This window comes from Cebus imitator, unplaced genomic scaffold, assembly GCF_001604975.1.
Source record: "Cebus imitator isolate Cc_AM_T3 unplaced genomic scaffold, Cebus_imitator-1.0 Scaffold594, whole genome shotgun sequence".
Classification (NCBI taxonomy): domain Eukaryota; kingdom Metazoa; phylum Chordata; class Mammalia; order Primates; family Cebidae; genus Cebus; species Cebus imitator.
Window position 1 is genome coordinate 573,426 of NW_016107909.1, and position 20,396 is coordinate 593,821.

Here is a 20,396-nt window from a genome sequence, read left to right on the forward strand (position 1 = left end):
GAAAATGAATGTCCCCAGTCACAGAGGTGTGAACCAGCCTGCTGTGATTAGGAAAGGGCAATTAAATCAGTAGTTAAGAGGCTTAACTTAACTCCCTGACTGGGGTCAGGGGAGTGAGGGGACAAAAGCAGATGGGAGTAAGGGTGGGATGGGGGTGGCCAGAGGCCAAGGGCCATCCACCACTTCCCGGGAGGGCTGTGCCTGCAATGGGTTTATTAGTGGGCAGGGCAGGGCAGGGCAGCCCAGCCTCTTGTCTTCCATCTCCCCCACGTGATGTCTTCCATCTCCTCCCAGCTGCCACAGAGCCCTCTCCCCTCAATGGCCTGGAGCCCTGGCTACCATCTGGGACAGTGTGGAGCCTACTGGCACACTGCCAACTACCTAAGGATTTAGGCTGCAGGAGCTGGCGGGGCTTGCTTGAACCCCACTCTTCCTTGCACAGTTGAGGATCATTCTTATTAGCATCAACCATCCCATATTCTGTGGATATCTGAGCAGTCAAGCTGGATAGTGTTATACTTGTGAATGTTACTGGGATTTCAGTTAAAACTGGATTAGCTCCCCCCTTGTGACAAGCTAATGTCTCAATTCTTTATAGGCAAGAACCTAGAATGGGTGGGGACCATACTTCAAAGAGGAAATCCTTATTTTGATGCTGTGATGTTTTCCTTGTTGGGCCATCTTCATCAATACTGAGAGCATCGTCCTGCTCTTAAGTGGATCCTGATGTCACCCAAATTTATGTGATGATTTTCATTCTTGCTCTTCCAGCAGCATTCCTGTTCTGGCTGCAGAGGAGATATTTACAAAAGCAGGGGTATTATCTTGCCTTAAGATATCACTGGAATCACAGGGAATGCAGTCTATGTGGGACTTAATGCACTCTCGTTTGGAGACTGTGGACCTTGGAGTGTTAGAATCTGCCTGGGCCAAGGCCACTTCCCAGTTCTTCCTGTCTGCACTTCTTTTCCTTTACATGTGGTAGAAAAAAACTCAGATCAATACCTGGGAAGGTTGGACTAGGGACTGTTCCCAGGAGTGGGGCTCCTACATCCACTCAATATATTCAATATACACCTATACATTTATTTTATAATAAATAGACTTAAAAATTTTAAAAAGCACTGGACTGAGAGTTAAGTCACAATGACAGGTCCATGTAAGTTTACATAAGATCTATTTCTGTGGTAAATTTTGCCCCCAATATCTACATCCTGTTGGAAGAGGGATAGTCTCCCTCCCCACAAGATTCCTTCCTGTCTCTGACTCTTCTGTCTCCTCTCTGCTTCCGTCTTCCATCTTCCATCTCCCCACATGCTCCTCCCAGCTGCCACAGAACCCTCTCTCCTCAAGGGCGTGGAGACCTGGCTACCATCTGGGACAGTGTAGAGCCTGCTGGTGCACTGCCCACTACCTAAGGTACTAGGCTGCACCTTATGTAAACTTACATGGACCTGTCATTCTGACTTAACTCTCAGCCCAGTGCTTTTTAAAATTTTTAATCTATTTATTATAAAATAGATGTATAGGTGTATATTGAGTATATTGAATGGATGTAGGAGCCCCAGTCCTGGGAAAATTCCCTAGTCCAACCTTCCCAGGTATTGATCTGAGTTTTATTCCACCACATGTAGAGGAAAAGAAGTGCAGACAGTAAGAACTGGGAAGTGGTGTTGGCCCAGGCAGATTCTAACACTCCAAGGTCCACAGTCTCCAAACGAGAGTGCATTAAGTCCCACCTAGACTGCATTCCATGTGATTCTGGGCCATTTTCCAATGGCTCAGACTGGAATAGGTATATATTGAGTGACGAATCATTGAGATTGGAACCCTTCTTGCAGGACTAATTAACGTGGCAGAGCTGGAAACTCAGGGCATCATCTGTGAACTGGCTGTTGTAGTCTACATGTTTGCCCCCTGGCTTTGGTGTGGCAGCCAGTGTATGAATGGGCAATGCTGTGGGTACAGGGAATCATGAGCAGGCATGGTGCTCCCACTTCACTGTTTTCCTGTGTGCCAGTATGTGTACACTTGTAGCAAGTGTTTTGCTTGTAGTTTTGAAGAGTATGGTTACCTATGTATTTACCATTGAGATATTATTTTTCTTTGTAAGCCAAGTGATGCTTGTTTTTGTTTCTCTTAATCTATTGGACACACTTGCAAGTATTGGTGGTGGAATCCTGAGAGGCACAGGAAAAAAGAAGATTGGTGCTATCTTGAATGCCATTGGTTATAGGAAAACCTTTTTGGTTTTCCCATTGGAGTATCTCCTCTGATGTTCTGGATCAAGCATATCTTTCAAAGCCTTTTCTATTTCGTGTACATCTTGAGAACAAACTAGAATAGAGTTGCAGACCAGGCACAGGTTTGAGCTAGTCTAAAAGGGTATAAAGAAACCATAGCTACCCCAACAGAGCTACCTATCCCAGAAAGAGAAGTAACCAATTGAATGATTTTGCCTGATATCGTCAGACCAGAGTGACAGACCATACAGCTGCTGGAAGAAAACACCCAATATGCAGTGCCCTTTGTTGGGGATGAAAGTGAGGCAGTTGATTTTTTTATTGTGGAATGGCTTTAGCGGTTGCTGTTGCTATCCTTTTAGCAGGAATTTTAATAATGGTTTTCAATGACTATAGTTAGCAGCAGCCTTCAATTAGAAGTGATAATTATATGCCTTGTGTGTGTGTGTGTGTGTGTGTTTTCTGAGATAGAGTTTCACTCTTGTTGCCCAGGCTACAGTGCGGTGGCATGATCTCGGCTCACCACAACCTCCGCCTCCCTGGTTCAAGCAATTCTCCTGCCTCAGCCTCCCAAGTAGTTGGGATTGCAGGCATACGCCACCATGCCCAGCTAATTTGCATTTTTAGTGGGACTAAAAATAGAGTTTCTACTAAATAATAATAGTTATTAATTTAATATTAATATTAAATTAATAATTTAATAATAACTGTTATTCTAATGGAAATCAAGAAAGGAGGTATAACTTTAAGCAGACCTTTCTCTGTTAACTGTATAATGATTTCAAAGTATGTAAATTTGATTTTTCTTGCTGTAAATGATCCCTATTCTTTGTCAGGTGAGTCTCTTTCTTCTTCCAGGGAAGTGTTTCATTGTCCTATAAAATATTATTGCTGACTTCGTTTTTTAAAATTTCTCTGTTAATGTGCTTAATCTTGTCACTGAGTGTATGTTAAGTGCCTGTTGAAATCCTGTCTAGGATATTGCCATATAAGCTTTTACAAAATAAACCCCCTTAACATGGGGGGGTGGGGGGGGGAGAGAGAGAGAGAGAAAGAGAGACTTTGAATGTAGGGACGGAACAAAGTAGGGGCCAATACATGGGTAAGATTGTATTGAGGGCAATATTGAGCTTGAGGCAGGAAGGAGTCTAATATACTCAGGTTTGCATTTTAAAGATATCATCCTGGTTGCTGCATTCAGAGGGAACAACTGAGGGGACAGAAGATAGGGTAGAACCACATCAATATGCCATAAGGAGGCTGCTGCAAAGTCCCAGATACAAATTTCTAACGAGCTGATTTGAGATCATAGCAGTGGGATTGAATCAAGGGAAGTGGATTTAACATTTAGGAGGTAAAGTCTACTGGGCATTGTTACTACATTTAGAAGACTCAGGGAGAGGAAGGAATCTTGTGGGGAGGGAGACTTTCCCTCTTCCAACAGGATGTAGAAATTGGCAAAATTTACCATGGAAATAGGTATTATGTAAACTTACACAGATCTGTTATTCTGACTTAACTCTCAGCCCAGTGCTTTTTAAATTTTTTTTATCTATTTATTACTTTTGAGACCAGATTATGACTCTGGCTGATTTTTGTATTTTTTGGTAGAGATGGAGTTTCACCATGTTGCCCAGGCTGGTCTGGAACTCCTGGGCTAACGGGATTTATCCACCTTGACCTCCCAAAGTGCTCAGATTACAGGCATGAGCCACCACACCCAACTAGCCCAGTGCTTTTTAAACAAAAAGGCAGTGCTTCAATAGCCAGCTGAAATCAGGACCCTTTAGGAAATTAGTTTCCTGAGCACTGAAAATTTTCCAATGGCTCAGACTGGGAAAGCTAAGTAATGAAGTTCTGTTGGTATAACAGTGTGGTGAAATTTACTCTGAAGCGTAGTACCAGTCGTGAAATCCTGTCTCTCATAGAGGTGACTAACAAGTGAGGGTGTCAGAGTCACATGGCAGGAGTCATTTCAAGTCATGTCAAATGGTCAAGTGATGACATAATCTTTTAAGAAATCAACAAATTCTGTCAATACTGGATGAGATACCATATTTGAGATGAGTGCAGCAAACAAGGTAGGCTTTCTTAGAAATAAGGATGCTGTTGGCCAGTCGTGGTGTCTCACTCCTGTAATCCCAGCACTTTGGGAGGCTGAGGCAGGCAGATCACAAGGTCAGGAGATCGAGATCATCCTGGCCAACATAGTGAAACTCATTCTCTACTAAAAAATATAAAAATTAGCTGGGAGCGTTGCCACATACCTGTGGTCCTAGCTACGCGGGAGGCTGAGCCAGGAGAATCGCTTGAATGTGGGAGGCGGAGGTTGCAGTGAGCCAAGATGGCACCATCGTACTCCAGCCTGGCGCCTGGTGACAGAGTGAAACTGTCTCAAAAAAAAAAGGGGGGTGGGAAAGAAAAGAAAAGAAATAAAGATGCTGTCTTAAAAAGTAATTCACTTGACAGTATTTAAAACTGTCGTCAATAGCTTAATAGATACCAAACAAGGTGTAAAATGTGTAATATAATGTCACTTAATTTTCAAATCAACTGTATAAGGCAGATATTGTTCTTATCCCATTTTACAGATGCTTAGCAATGTTGAATAATTTTATTGTGGTTATTTGGTTCCACAAAGATTAGACCCCAGGTTTTGTCTTACAACTCTCAGTATACCCATTAACATGGCTGTAAATGAGCTGAACACCTTTTTTTTTTTTTTTGCCTGAAGTCTCTAGATAAAACAAAGAATAACACTTTTCTTAAGACTAATATTTCTTTTTTTAAATTATTACTATTTTTTATTTTACTTTTAAGTTCTGAAAACTAACTTCTGTTTCAAAAATCAGATGTCTAGGATATTTCGACGTTCTTCTGTAGGCAATCGATTTATCAAATCTCATGTTATCAAATTAAGGTAAGTAAACTTGGTTTGTAATTTCAAGTCAATATTGTTAAGATGAGGTATTTGATGTACCTAATTGCCTAGCTGCCTTGAGCAAGTCTTTACAACAACACACAGATTTCATAAATCTTGAGCAGCACAAATTTTCTTACCTGTTTCCCAATCACAGTAGAAAAAGGTAAGGTGCTTTTTGACAAGAAAATCTCAGCTATTGGATAGAAAAAAAGGGAAAAAATATAGGAAACGGGGGATGACACAGCTAGCATTTCCTCCTCCCCCACCTCTTAAGCTAGGGGCTAAGAAGAACTGAACGTCTTTTTTGTTTTACTCTTGTTAAGCCTACCCCACCATCAGACAATGACATTCTCCGCAGTAAAGTTTTTTTTTTTTCAAGACAGTGCATGTTTATTGTTATTTTAAAATGGCTTTTTATTTTGATGCTTTGGTTAAAAATAATATACAAAAATGAATCATGAAGTTATTTTCAGAGACTAAAATTACTAGAATCCATCCTGAATATGTTTTTATACGTTGTCTAAAAAGCTTAGATTCCATAGTGATATATGTCTATTTATAGATATATTTATAATTATATATTTGCTTGTTTCCTTCACTTCTTGGTGATAAAGTAAATATAAATATGGCTAATGATTGAGGACCCCATGTCTCTTCTTTTTCTCTTGCACTTCTTTCTTTAATATCTTCTTGTTTTTTTCTTTTTTCCTTTCTCCTTTCCATTTTTCTCTCCTCCCTCCTCCTTCTTTCCCTTTCTCCCTTTCTTCTTTTCTTTTATCTCTCAAATTAAACTCATTCTCAAAAGATTACTTGAGGCTTTCTAACCCTACACATCACAATATAAATTCATATGTTTGAAGTGTTTATCAAATGATTCTCTTTTATAAGTGCTTTCTTTAATCATTTATCTATTAACAGACCATCAAACACCAAAATGTCAGTGCTTTAATATAGTAAAGGTTTATTTCATTTCCACGATACAGTCCAAAGAGTCAGAAGTTGGGGCAAGGGTGTGGGTGCCAATCGGGATTATGAAATGAAATTGCCAGCTGGATATTCTGCCTCTGGTTCGCAGGCAAGGGAAGAGTGAGAGCAAGGAAAATGCTAGGGGAGGTTTTATTAGAAACCAGACTTGGAAGTGGGGGACATTATTTCTTCCCATCTTTCATTGGCCAGATTCATTAGAAAGTTTCAATAAATTTCAAGAAAGCCCAGAAAATGGAATCTACCTCTGTGCTCAGGAGACAAAAGAAACTGGGTTTGGTAAACAAAAGCCTCCTCCCTGCCACACCACTTCTAAAGAATAGTGGTATTAGCTACAGTTTTGCTCAAATTGCCTTAAAAAGCAAGGCTTGTACGTACATATAAAGCATGATTTCATGAGCATCTCCTCCTGCAAACCCCTTTAAACTATGAGCTAAGTAAGGGCAGTGAACAGTTGTTTTCAGGTATGTATTTATCCTGTATTTCTAGCATGTTGTCTTTATTTCTTCTACAGTGCTTCCAACACTTCCTGGTCATTATACACTCATTTTTAATCTCTGTATTTACAGAAATTTAAAAATCTGGTATTCACATATATCATCCATTATGTTTTTTTAAGTTTAATATGAGTCCTAATAGGTTAAAGTCATTAATGATTAGATAAATTGTATTTTTTATCTGCTTTTTTGCTCTTCAGTCCAGATGAACAAGGTGTGGACATTCTTATAGTGCTCATGTTTCGATATCCATCTACTGATAGTGCTGAACAAATCAAGAAAAAAATTGAAAAGGCTTTATATCAAAGTTTGAAGACCAAACAGTTGCCTTTTACCATAAACAAACCATCATTTAGACTCACACGTAAGTCTTTTATTTTTAGTTGACACTTTTGTGGTTCCCTCTCTTATAATTATTTTTGTTTTTTGTAAGCACATATATATATCAGCATGAAATAAAAGTAAAATAAAATTCAGTATTATTTAGTATTACATGTTTTTTGCTTTTTTTTATTATATCTTAAGTTCCGGGGTACAATTACAGAAAGTGCAGGTTTGTTACATGGGTATAAATGTGCCATGGTGGTTTGCTGCACCCATCAATCCGTCATCTACATTAGGTATTTCTCCTAATACTAATGCTATCCCTCTCATAGGCTCTCCCTACTGACAGGCCCCAGTGTGTGTTGTTTCCCTCCCTATGTCCATGTGTTCTCATTGTTCAACTCCCACTAATAAGTAAGGATGTAATATTGGGGTTCAGGGTGTCCTCAGCTCCCCTGAGAGGACATTTCTCCAGGTTCTTGATCTCCTGTCCTCTCAAGAATGAGAGAGGGGACCACAGAGCAGTGCGCAGTAAATGCCAGACTCAAGTGTTTGTAGAAAGTGGTTTTTTTAAAGAGAGAGAGAAAGAGGAGAAGGAGAGAGAAAGAAACAGCTAACTCTCACACTGAATGAGAGAATCCAGAAAGATGGAATCCAGGAGAGGAAAGCAGCTTCCACAAAGGGAGTGTTCGTGGAAGGGGACCCAAACATGGAGTCCGAAGGGGTGTGAAGAAGGGGACTTTTAACCTGGGAGGAACCCCCACCTTCTCTAAGACCCTGGGCCAATGAAAGGAGTTCCTTAGAACTTCTGCCGGAGTGATTGACTTATAGTTTCTTCCCGTGCTCGCGAAATTTAAACATAAACCATTGTTAAATCTCCCAGATGGAGAGAGAGGGGAGGGGTGCATGGTGCTAGGAAATTCTTGCCCTTAAAACCACTTATGGACCCAGAAAGAGAAAACATTCCCTCAAGAACACGTGGTGTTTGGTTTTCTATTCTTGTGTTAGTTTGCTGAGAATGATGATTGTATATTTAGAAAACCTCATCATCTCAGCCCAAAATCTCCTTAAGCAATAAGTAACTTCAGCAAAGTCTCATGATACAAAATCAATGTGCAAAAATCACAAGCATTCCTATACACCAATAACAGAAAGAGGACCAAATAATGAGTGAACTCCCACTCACAATTGCTACCAAGAGAGTAAGATACCTAGGAATACAACTTACAAGAAAAGTGAAGGACTTCTTCAAGGAGAATTACAACCACTGCTCAAGGAAATAAGAGAGGACACAAGCAAATGGAGAAACATTCCATGCTCATAGATAAGAAGAATCAATATTGTGAAAATGGCCATACTGCCCAAAGTAATTTACAGATTCAATGCTATCCCCATCAAGCTACCATTGGCTTTCTTAACAGAATTGGAAAAAACTACTTTAAATTTCATATGGAACCAAAAAAGAGCCCGCATAGCTAAGACAATCCTAAGCAAAAAGAACAAAGCAGGAGGCATCATGCTACCTGATTTCAAACTATAGTACAAGGCTACAGTAAAAAAAACAGCATGGTACTGGTACCAAAACAGATATATAGACGAATGCAACAGAACAGAGGCCTCAGAAATAACACCACACATCTGCAGCCATTTGATCCTTGACAAACTGGAGAAAAACAAGCAATGAGGAAAGGATTCCCTATTTAATAAATGGTGTTGGGAAAACTAGCTAGCCATATGCAGAAAGCTGAAACTAGATCCCTTCCTTACATCTTATACAAAAATTAACTCAAAATGAATTAAAGATTTAAATATAAGACCTAAAACCATAAAAACTCTAGAAGAAAACCTAGGCAGTACCATTCAGGACATAGGCATAAGCAAAGACTTAATGGCTAAAACAGCAAAAGCAACAGCAACAAAAGCCAAAATTAACAAATGGAATCTAATTAAACTAAAGAGCTTCTGCACAGCAAAAGAAACTGTCATCAGAGTAGACAGGCAACCTACATAATGGGGGAAAATTTTTGCAATCTATCTATCTGACAAAGGGCTAATATCCAGAATCTACAAAGAATTTAAACAAATTTACAAGAAAAAACCAAAAACCTCATCAAAAAGCAGGTGAAGGATATGAACAGACACTTCTCAAAAGAAGACATCTATGTAGCCAACAAACATGAAAAAATTCTCATCATCATTTGTCATTAGAGAAATGCAAATCAAAACCACACTGAGATACCATTTCAAGCCAGTTAGAATGGTGATTGTTAAAAAGTCAGGAAACAACAGATGCTGGAGACAATGTGGAGAAATTGAAATGCTTTTACACTGTTGGTGGGAGTGTAAATTAGTTCAACCATTGTGGAAGACAGTGTGGTGATTCCTTAAGGATCAGAACTAGAAATAACATTTTACTCAGCAATCCCATTACTGGGTATATACCCAAAGGATTATAAATCATTCTACTATAAAGGCATATGCACATGTAGGTTTATTGTGGCACTGTTCACATTAACAAAAACTTGGAACCAACCCAAATGTCCATCAGTGATAGACTGGATAAAGAAAATGTGGCACATATACACAGTGGAATACTATGCAGCCATGAAAGAGGATGAGTTCATGACCTTTGCAGGGACATGGGTGAAGCTACAACATATTTTTTTCATATTTTACTAGGGCTTTTAATAAGGTTTCTAAACTTTTTCCCATACATATATTATTGGATCCTTACAAAAGTTCCAAAGAGTAGGTATTACTTTCACCATTTTACAGGTAAAGAAGCTGAGACTCAAGGATGATGTGAGGCATTGGGTTAGAATTAGACACAGGTATTGTGACTCACAGAGGTCTTTACAGATTAGTTCTGGGAGTTCTTTTTTATAGTATCAAAGAAAGACATCTTTATGAAGGTTTGTCCCTATAGGAAGAGCCAGTAACATGAACTCTAAAGAGGTTCTCTAGCTTGTTTCCCACTTAAAATTATTTTTCATTAATTTCCTTATTTATTCCTCACAAAACGAAATCAGGAAAGTTCTTGTTTTGTTTTCCTGCCAAAGTGGAAGAAAAGGAAGTTCAAAAAATTTGGGAAACTAAAATTCAAACTACCTTACAGCTAGTTGGAATCCAAGCTGGGAGACATTTTTATTTTTCTATGCCAATGTGTAATTAAAAGTAGGAAAATAATGTGTTTCAAATAAGATTTTAAATGTCACAGTCAGAAACTGTGTCTTTTTCTTTTCTTTTTATTTATTTATTTATTTATTTATTTTTATTATTTTCTTACCCTTCCCTCAAACACACGCATGCATCTCACATGTGATAGGTGCTCCAGCTCCATTTATTCCTTCTTGTTACGTATTTTCAAGTTTAGTTACTTCTGATTTGATACAAAAAGGAGGGGAGAGGGACTTGTATTTTGGACCCAAAAGACAACCCTTCCCAATAGCCATGTAGTTATTTAGGAAACAAGTTATCTAAAGTTAATTTTTTGTTCTTAGAAATCAGAAAAGTTCTTTAAATATATTTTGAGATAGAATCCCCGTAAATATTAATTGTGTTTTCATGAAGTAATTAGAAATAATGGAGAGTATGGTATCCATCTTGATTGTTGATCAGTTATATCCCAAAGTAAAACAAAGTGTTTTCCAGCATTCTATGAACGGAAATTTCAATTCCTAATGATATAACTGTCCCTAAGACCACAATCATATATCCTAAGGTAAAACATCTATTATAAAAGTGACATTATGTTATATTTACTGAGTTGTTACAGTTATATAGTTTCTTGTACAATTTATTTAAAACATTTTGGCATTGTTGGTTATATACAATACTTTTTTATGATACAAGTTGTTTTAATACCAAAATATCTGTATTCTCTGACCATGCTCAATAATGAAGATTTAACTGTGTGTTTTCTTCTGCCACGTACATGTCTTTTGTTAAATAAAGATAAATATCCCTGAATCCTCTAGTAGGAATAGGGGCTCACATCCCTTTTTGGGGGGAAGTCAATGTTACTGATAAAATTGCTGTATAATTCACCATTTTCTCACTGACAAACAAAAACCAATCACTAACCCAACAAACATCTAATGTAGCTGAGTTATAATGAACATGAATGAATAAATTTGAAGGGAAAAAAAGATGTCATAGAACTGAAGCATAAAATGAAGTGAAAGGTTGTATACGGCTGGCATCTCTGGATTGGATGTATATGAGAGAACTTCACGTCTGTAATGTCTGCTGCCTGAGCCACAACCATCCAAACCATTCATGAGATCCTCAGGGAGACAAGGTTATCAACCTGCCTAATTTAGTCAATTAGGAATTGACTAAATTCCTACTCCGTTAGACCAGGGCCTTGAAATTGGGCCCTCAGGGGTCTGTGATGCATTTAGCTCCATAGAGCTACCATTTCAAACTGGCCATTAGGAATATGCCTAAAACCACATAGGTGGGTAAACATCAGTTGTGATGGGAATTGGAGATTGCTCCCCTAAGTTAGATTGAAGCCCCTAAGGAAAGCAGTCAGGGACATTTATCCCTATTTGTTATTTCCTACTTTCTGTTTCTTTTTCCTGAGCAAAATCAGAAAGTAAAATGCTCTTTGATTTAATTTTAAAGTAAATTACATAATTTGACTCAAAAATAAAACTAAAGGGTTATTTATACATTACTTAGTTATGAAAAATCTCATGCTTTCTTGAAATCTGTATGCTTTGGATAATTAACATTTCTATTAATGACCAGTTGAACAAGGTAACATGAAAATGGGAATATATTCTTCTGCCAACTAACTCATGTTTTGCTTATTCCAGCTCTTGACAGCAAAAAGATGAGGAATCTTCTCAACAGTCGTAAGTTCCAAAACCCACAATTAACTGTTTATTTCACAGTGAAAGATCATGAAAAGAAGTCATAGAAAAGTTAGCAGTAAAATTTACCAAGCTTTCAAAAACTCATTTCATATTTTTGTAAACTGAACACTTAATCTTTTTATTATTTGTAGTATTTGAAGTACTTAAATTTATAAATTTATATCAAATACAATTTTAAGTTTATATGACCTATGAGATGTGATTTAAAACATCTTATATACTATTACAGATATTATATTAATATTCATTATAAATAACTCTTTTAATACTCTGACAATTCAAGAGAGTGTTTTAAACTGGTAACATTTAGGCTTTAATTTTTTGTAACTTGCTTGCATTTTAATTGAAGTATCTGTCATGTACATTCTCTGCCTCTTCCTGCTCTGCACTCTACATTCCAGCATTGCTACATAGTTAAGGTCTATTGTGGACAAACATGCCTATTAAAAATGTAACACTTACAGGTCTCTTTTAAGATTGACTTGAAAGCTAGTCAATTGAGGGTTTGATATCAGGGAAGAAGACTTTTTTTGAAACTAGTTTTTCAAGCTTTAAGAGACCAAAGAGGCCAATATCTGTTAAAATACAGGGCTTTGCAAACCCAGTAAATTGATTCTCTTTACTTATTAGTTAAGGGAAAATCATGACCCACATTTAGTATTGGGCTGTTCCTCAGTAATAAGGATACTACCACAAGTTTTGGTGTGGATCCTCCTAATTTCATATCTCACTCTGTCACTTACCAGCTGGGTGATCGCCAGCGATGTTCCCTCTTCAAGGCTTAATTTTCTCATGTAAAAGGTCTGTTGCTATAAATACATCTAATTCACATAACAGAAGATCTATACATTTTTGATGCTCAATGATCTATCTATCTATATATGCTTTATAAAGATAGACAGAAGTTAATTCCTGCACTGAATGCCTTGAAATGTTAGTAAACATTTCTTCTGAACCTCAGTAGGATCAGCAAGCCCTGTATCAAATAAGCTCAAAGGCTGAGTGCTATGAATGGCTCACAAGGTAGCAGGGACAAGGCATTGTCTACAACCAAAGCAAATCAGAATATACTTTTTTCCTCCTTGTGATGAATACAAATGAACATGTATTTCTGTGGCAGGCTGTGGAATAAGGATGACATCTTCAAACATGCCATTACCAGCATCCTCTTCTACTCAAAGAATTGTCCAAGGAAGGGAAACAGCTATGGAAGGGGAATGGCCATGGCAGGCCAGCCTCCAGCTTATAGGGGCAGGCCATCAGTGCGGAGCCAGCCTCATCAGTAACACATGGCTGCTCACAGCCGCTCACTGCTTCCGGAAGTAAGTCAGACAAGGCTGCTGCGAGCCTTGTTTTCTCAGTCCTCATCTGCCATTGATTTAGCGCATCAGAAGAGTCCAGTCTCGCCAGTTTATCCTTTGCTGTGTTCAGGGTAGATCCAGGTGTCCCCTAAATGGATTATACTTGCCTTGTACCCTATCTGTGATGCTTGGTTTTTGTTATTTAAAGTTCTTATTATATATTTTCTTCTATCATCATGACCCTAGTACTATCTTTCCCACTATATACTATATAAAATTATATGTAGATTATTTTAGTGTGAAGACTATTATACATGTAACAAGTTTAATCTCTTTTACATACTCAAAAAAAAGTCACCTATTTTTTTTTCCCAATTAATCCCTCTAACTTCCCACTGTCAGCATTGCCATCACTTTACAAATAAGAAAAGAATCATAGGTATTCCTCTTGAAGTTCTGTCTTTTCATTGCATTCACTAGGAACCCTGCAGGCTTGTCTGGTCCAGAATGGTGTGTGAAAGCGAGGAGAGACCTCCTGCCTTGTCTCACTGCCCTCACCGTATTCAAGACTGGTTATGTACAACGGAGCAATATTTGTACCTCTTAAATCTCAGATGTGTCAGTTCATGTACACAGACATACACAGGCACACTACAGCCCCAGGAGGTCAGGAACACACTATCTTTCTTCCCTGAGGTTTTACCATCATGGTACAGAAAGCTTTTCCTTTAAACTCTCAAAGACGAAACTCTAAATAAAGACTCTTTGCCTGGCCTGTGGCACTACTTCCTCATCCTGCATCTTATTAAAGGAGCCTATCCTTGGTGATTCTCGGAGGCTCTTTGTCATCCTTCTAAGGGTAACATCCCAGGTGGTTCCAAGATACTAAGGTGATTATCTGTTGCTTCCTTATAGAGGAGAAGAGAAAAGCAACTCGCTTACATGTGCATATGTACAACTCTCAAAATAACCATGATTATGCCTTAGGGGCAAATTTGAGCCCCACTCACTTGTGAAGGTTTTCTAATTTTCTCATGTTCATACAGTCCTCCAACCTTTGCACTTCTGTTTTTGTGAGAATGTCTTCCACTTTAGTTTATAACTGATCTCTCTTTATGTAAATTAAAAATAATAAATCCAGAATGCCAACTTAATATTTAGTGAAGAATATAAGCTGTGGCCATTAAAATAACTTATTTCAGCAGATCCAGTGCAGGCTCTAGGTACAGGCAGATCTACATGGGAATTGGCCATTGAAGAAGCAGAGAGTGCTGGTGACCTTGATAAAAGAAGTTTTTCTGGTGTGATAGGGATGGGAATGGATTCAACAGAGAATGGAGGGAAGATTAGATGCAGTAAGTTTTAAAATCACTTTTAAGAAGTTTCTAAATGAAAGGGATCAGAGAAATTTGACAGTTGAGGGCAGTTGTGAAGTTAAAGGAAGGACTTTTTTAAAATATGGGAGACAGATTATAGCATATTTTATAAAAATGAGTGCAATTTGGGAGTGATATATTAATAATTTCATGTAATCGCACAATGTGGCATACTTTTGCAAAGGAAAACTACATGGTACTTTGAAAATAATAGCGCATTATTCACATCTTTAAATTTCTATAAATTTATTTTTTCTGCAGAAATAATGTATTTTCAAAATCATGTTTAAAACAAATCTCAGCACCTTTATGTCTATGAAAAACGATTCCAGTCTTTGCAACACAGCATAGGTGGGGAAAACATTCTTGATTGGACCATTTCCTTTTGGCACTAACCAGAGGCGTGTCACTCACCTGCACAAGTCACTGAACTTCTGGATCTTAATTTTCTTATTCATAAAACATGTTGAATTGGCCTATCATGTGAGGTTTCCTCTCTCATTGGTAATCCATAAAGGGATGGGATAATTTTTATTCTCTATCTGATTTATTTGTGAACTCCTTAAGGCCTGAAGTCATATATGTCTTTATATCTCTGAGAATTCTAGTATCTAGTGTCTAGTTTTCAAAATGGTTGCTTCTGTCAGTCCTAAGATTTCTGGTTTGAATACAATCTTATCTTAATGTGTAAAGAAGTAAAACAGATGAGAGAAGAACCCCTCCCATATACTGGGCTCTGCTCATTTTTAGGGCAGTGCAGTAGTTAGGAAACTGCTGATCTTTCAGGTTTATTATTATTATTATTACACTTAAAGGTTGTTGGTTCACCAACATAGTAATCCTTTCTTCACCCAGAGAATTTCAAGCTATTATATATTTCCAGTCATTCAGGATGAGAATAACTTTAGAAAAAAGGTACTGGGCTTTGGAGGACCATAAGGAAGTAAAGAGATGATAGAACTAGATAGAATTTGCTTATGATATAAACCTTGTTGGAGAGAAACGCACCTATGTGAAAGGAGAACCGAAAGTCTAGTAAGAGGGACTGACCAGGCCAGATCCATGGGTGGTAGGGGCATGACTTTGAGTTAGGATTACTTAGCCCTTGTATCTAAGGGAGGGGTATGGGAGGGATATGAGAGTAGGGTGGAGAAAAAACCCTGTGTACACATGAAGGTTTGCAAAGCAACAAATTACACTTCACTTCAAAGATCACAGTAAAACCCAGTAAAATAAGAGTCAACAAGTGAGTCATAAAATAAGAATGGGTTGATGATGTGACATGGAGAGAAAATCCCTCTTAGTATGTGCATTATCCAAAACAAATCAAAATTAATTTCTACACAGTTTGTTGAAATTCAGGAAGAAAGAGAACCTGAAAAGCTCCTAGCAAGCAAAAAGTTTAAAAATTGGAAACTAATCATATTATTTGTACATAATTGTAATAATTTTAAGAACTATATTTTCCTATTTTGTTATCAACTACAAACTTTGTTACCAAAAGGATGTTTCAGGAGCATAATACTGATAGTTGGGAAGAAATACAGTCTCAGTCTTGTTCACAGAATTAAGTAAAGCATCCCAAGTATTACTTTTTAATTTTTTGCAGAAATAAAGACCCAACTCAATGGGTTGTTACTTTTGGTACAACTATAACACCACCTGCAGTGAAACGAAATGTGAAGAAAATTATTGTTCATGAGAATTACCATAGAGAAACAAATGAAAATGACATTGCTTTGGCACAACTCAGTACTGGAGTTGAGTTTTCAAATATCGTCCAGAGAGTTTGCCTCCCAGATTCATCTATAAAGTTGCCACCTAAAACAAGTGTGTTTGTCACAGGATTTGGATCCATTGTAGATGATGGTGCGTAGTTGCAACCTAATTTTCTTAGCACAAAAATGTCTTGAGATAAACTAGCTATCTATCTGAAGGAATCCCTCTTAAGCTTTTTATAAAAGTAATGGTCTTTCCAATGTGTGTGGCCTTGGGCAGAACAAGAGATTGTGGGTTAAAAGTAAAAATCAACTCCTGTCTTTGAGTTCACAATTGGAGTAGTGGTGGTGGGATGCGGTGACTCACTCCTGTAATCCCAGCGCTTTGGGAGGCCGAGGTGGGCAGATCACATGAGGTCAGGAGTTCAAGACCAGCCTGGCCAACATGGTGAAACCCCCATCTCTACTAAAATACACCAAAAAAAATAGCTGGGTATGGTGGTGTGTGCTTGTAATTCCAGCTACTTAAGAGGCTGAGGCAGGAGAATTGCTTGAGCCTGGGTGGTGGAGGTTGCAGTGAGCTGAGATCTCGCTACTGCACTGCAGCTCGACTCTATCTCAAAAAAAGAAAGAGAAAGAAAGGAAGGAAGGAGGAAGGGAGGAAGGGAGGAAGGGAGGAAGGGAGGAAGGGAGGAAGGAAGGAAGGAAGGAAGGAAGGAAGGAAGGAAGGAAGAAGGAATCTCTACAATTGGAGCTGTGGTTAAAAAAAAAAAAGTCAGGGAGAGAGACTAATATAGAAGGAAAAAACAACTGCATCAGGTGATATAAGAAGGGACAGAACACTATGGGAGTGCAAGGCAGTAAGTAATCACAGATTTTGTCTTTCCTGGATGTAAATGTGTTACATAACTTTAAATCACATATACTTTATTTCAATCAGCATATGCCTAAAATCACAAATGTAATGATAGCTTTTTCCTTTGTTTATTTGAATCTTTCTCATTTTATGAGAATTTATGATGGTCATAAACATTAAAATGGGTTGCAAATATTTTGAGCATTTTTATTTTGGTTAGTCAATACAATCTGTATCTTTTTCCTCTGTCCCACCTGCTAGGGTTGTTAAAAGACATCAAGTCTAGTAATTGTATAAATTAAAAACCAGAACTTAAAATTTCTAGATACTAGTTCACTCTACTTTAAAGAGAAGGATTAACGAAATGTTTTAATTAGAAATAAGAATACTGAAGTTTCTATCAAGGCTATCCTGAAAAAAACTAGTGCTAATATATCTTAATCTATCTCTTTTTTGACAGAATTTTATTCCATGAAAAGTTTTCCACATGCTCCGTGCATGCCAATCTTGGCTTTGTGAGAGGTTCTTTAAAGTCTCTTAACAGCTAGCTCGGGGGTACCCCCAATGGCTTCAACCCAGAGCCCTATACTACTTTTCGGTAGTCAACTGTGCAGTATCCTCTCCTCCTAAAACTCGGCCCTGTTCTGTGTTGTCATCGGGTCACTAGCACATATTGGGCATTCATTTTGTTTCCCAGACTGTGAGACACTCCTAAATAACACATAACAGGGTAGAGTAGGGTGAATAGATCTGTGCAGCTGTGTCCTGGTTTCTACTTGAATAGCTTTTGGAATGTCAGTGAACTTCCATGGGCCATGGTTTCCTTATATGGAAAATGTGGCAGTTGGACCAGATCAACGTCATACTCTGAGTATCTGAGGACTACAGACCCTCTCCTGATGAAAAAAATGCATGTATATGTAATATTTTGCGTGTAGTTTTAAGACTCCTAATATCCTTGAGAGATTCACAAATGTTATATAATACTGGGACATGTATATTTATGGCTCCTTGCATGTGGACATTTATGGCACAGAAAATAAGATGAGAGCTCTTTGGCTTTTGCTACTGGAAATATAAAATTTATAATGTATGTGTGTCTTTTATGTCTTCGATCTCGTTGTATTTGAGGAATACTATTTATTTGTTTGTCCATTTGTGCAATAGGACCTACACAAAATAAACTTCGGCAAGCCAGAGTGGAAACCATAAGCACTGATGTGTGTAACAGAAAGGATGTATATGATGGCCTGATAACTCCAGGAATGTTATGTGCTGGATTCATGGAAGGAAAAGTAGATGCATGTAAGGTAAGTTTAAAGTCAAGGCCAAAAGTTTACAAGGAAAGTTTCCATTAGCTGTTTCTGAGTTTGGCATATATTTTACCTAGGAGAAAAAAAAAGGCATCTCTTTCAATGAGAATGATGTTTATTTAATAATCATAACAATAAAAATAATTGTATTGAGAGTTGAATATACGCTAAGCCAAAAATTAAGCATATTTTACATGATTTTATTTAATAAGAGATAAAAGCAATATTATAGTTATCTGTATTCATCCCCCAGCCTCCTAGTCATTTCCCTTCGCCCCTCTCATTCTCTCATGACAGCGACACCTGAAACAGGCTTTCTCTCCACTCTAAGCCCAGCATTATCAACACTGACCTGTTTAAATGCTGGACTGAGTTCCTAGACCTCCTCTTCTCCACTGATCCTGTATACTCTTCAGCTACCTCAGACCCTCCTCTTTAAAGTCACACTATGGGTCTTGTCCTCAAAAACTGCTCCATCTTCAAAAATGCTAATTTGCATCTTCCTATTTGACTACTACCACCCAGTGTTTCCCCCTTACTTTTTAACTACTGCTCCCTACGTTATACCCTATTCTACCAACTCTCACTCCCAACACGCGCAACCTACAATGCATTCCTCGTGTCCTTTGTTCTATTTTTCTCCTTAGACTTTGTCACCATCCAGTATACAGTATTTTTATTTATCTAGCTTATTGCCTATTTCTCCACTAACTAAAATGTAAGTTTCATGAAAGAAGACTATTTTATTTACTGCTATGTTCTCAGCACCTAAAAGTGTGTGGTGAAAATATTTGATGACTAATTGAATGAAAAACAGTCTTTTATCAACTTCATTGACACCTATAGTCCATTGATTTCTCTATTTTCTTATAGTTCATTAATCTTTTTCTTTCTTCCATCTACTTTTCCAGCTCAGATTTCACTGTCCATTATTTTTATTGATAAATCATAATCGTATTACATCTATGGAGTACAATGTGACATTTTGATACATGTATACAATGTGGAATAGTTAAGTAAAGCTAATTAACGTATCTGTCATCTCACTTAACATTTTTTTGTGATAGACATCTAAAATTTACTCTCTTAGTTATTTTGAGATCTGTAATACAGTATTTTTCATTATAGACATCCAGCTGTGCAGTAGATCTCAAAACATATTCCTCTGCACTGAAACTTGCACCCTCTAACTATCAACTCCCCCTTCCCTCACTCTCTACCTCCCTAGTCCCACCCAGACTCTGGTGATCATCACTCTACTCTCTACTTCTATGAATTCAACTTTTTAGATTCCACATATAGGTGAAATGATGTCTTTCTGTGCCTGGCTTATTTCACTTAGCATAAAGTCCTCTAGACTCATTATGTTGTCACAAATGGACAGAATTTATTCTTTTTATGGCTAAAGAGTAGTTCATTTTGTATATATACCATATTTTCTTTATCTCTTCACATACCAATGAACACTTAGGTTGATTCTATACCTTGGCTATTGTGAATAATGCTGCACTGAACACAGGAGTACAGATATTTCTTTGACATATTGATTTTAATTTTTTTGGATAAATTCCCAGAAGTGGGGTTGCTAGATCATATGATAGTTCTGTTTTTAACTTTATAAGGAGCCTCCCTAGTGTTTTCCATAATATTTATACTAATTTACATTCCCACCAAGAGTGTATAAGAGTTCCCTTTTCTCTGCATCCTCATCAATACTTATCTTTTATCTTTTTGATAAAAACTATTCTACTAGGAGTAAAGAGATATCTTATTGTGGTTTTAATTCATTTCCCTGATGATTTTTAATATTGAGCATTTGTTTCATGAACCTGATGGCCATATTTTAGATATAACAACTTATCAAATGTTTGGTTTGCAAACATGTTTTCCCATTCTGTGGGTTGTCTCTTCACTTGATTAATTGTTGTTTTGTTTTGCTTGCTGTGTAAAAGCTTTTCAGTTTGATGCAATCTCATTT

General features: G+C 37.6%; 1 protein-coding gene across 1 annotated transcript in view; it reads left to right on the forward strand.

Annotated features, from left to right (window-relative positions):
• Positions 1-20,396, forward strand: part of TMPRSS11F (transmembrane serine protease 11F) — a 69,818-nt gene that overhangs the window by 45,950 nt on the left and 3,472 nt on the right. Inside the window, exons 4-9 of the mRNA XM_017516553.2 lie at positions 5,096-5,163; positions 6,848-7,011; positions 11,795-11,833; positions 12,975-13,176; positions 16,141-16,400; positions 18,273-18,415. Of these exons, the coding sequence (XP_017372042.1) occupies positions 5,096-5,163; positions 6,848-7,011; positions 11,795-11,833; positions 12,975-13,176; positions 16,141-16,400; positions 18,273-18,415 (876 nt within the window). The remainder of the gene's footprint in view (positions 1-5,095; positions 5,164-6,847; positions 7,012-11,794; positions 11,834-12,974; positions 13,177-16,140; positions 16,401-18,272; positions 18,416-20,396) is intronic.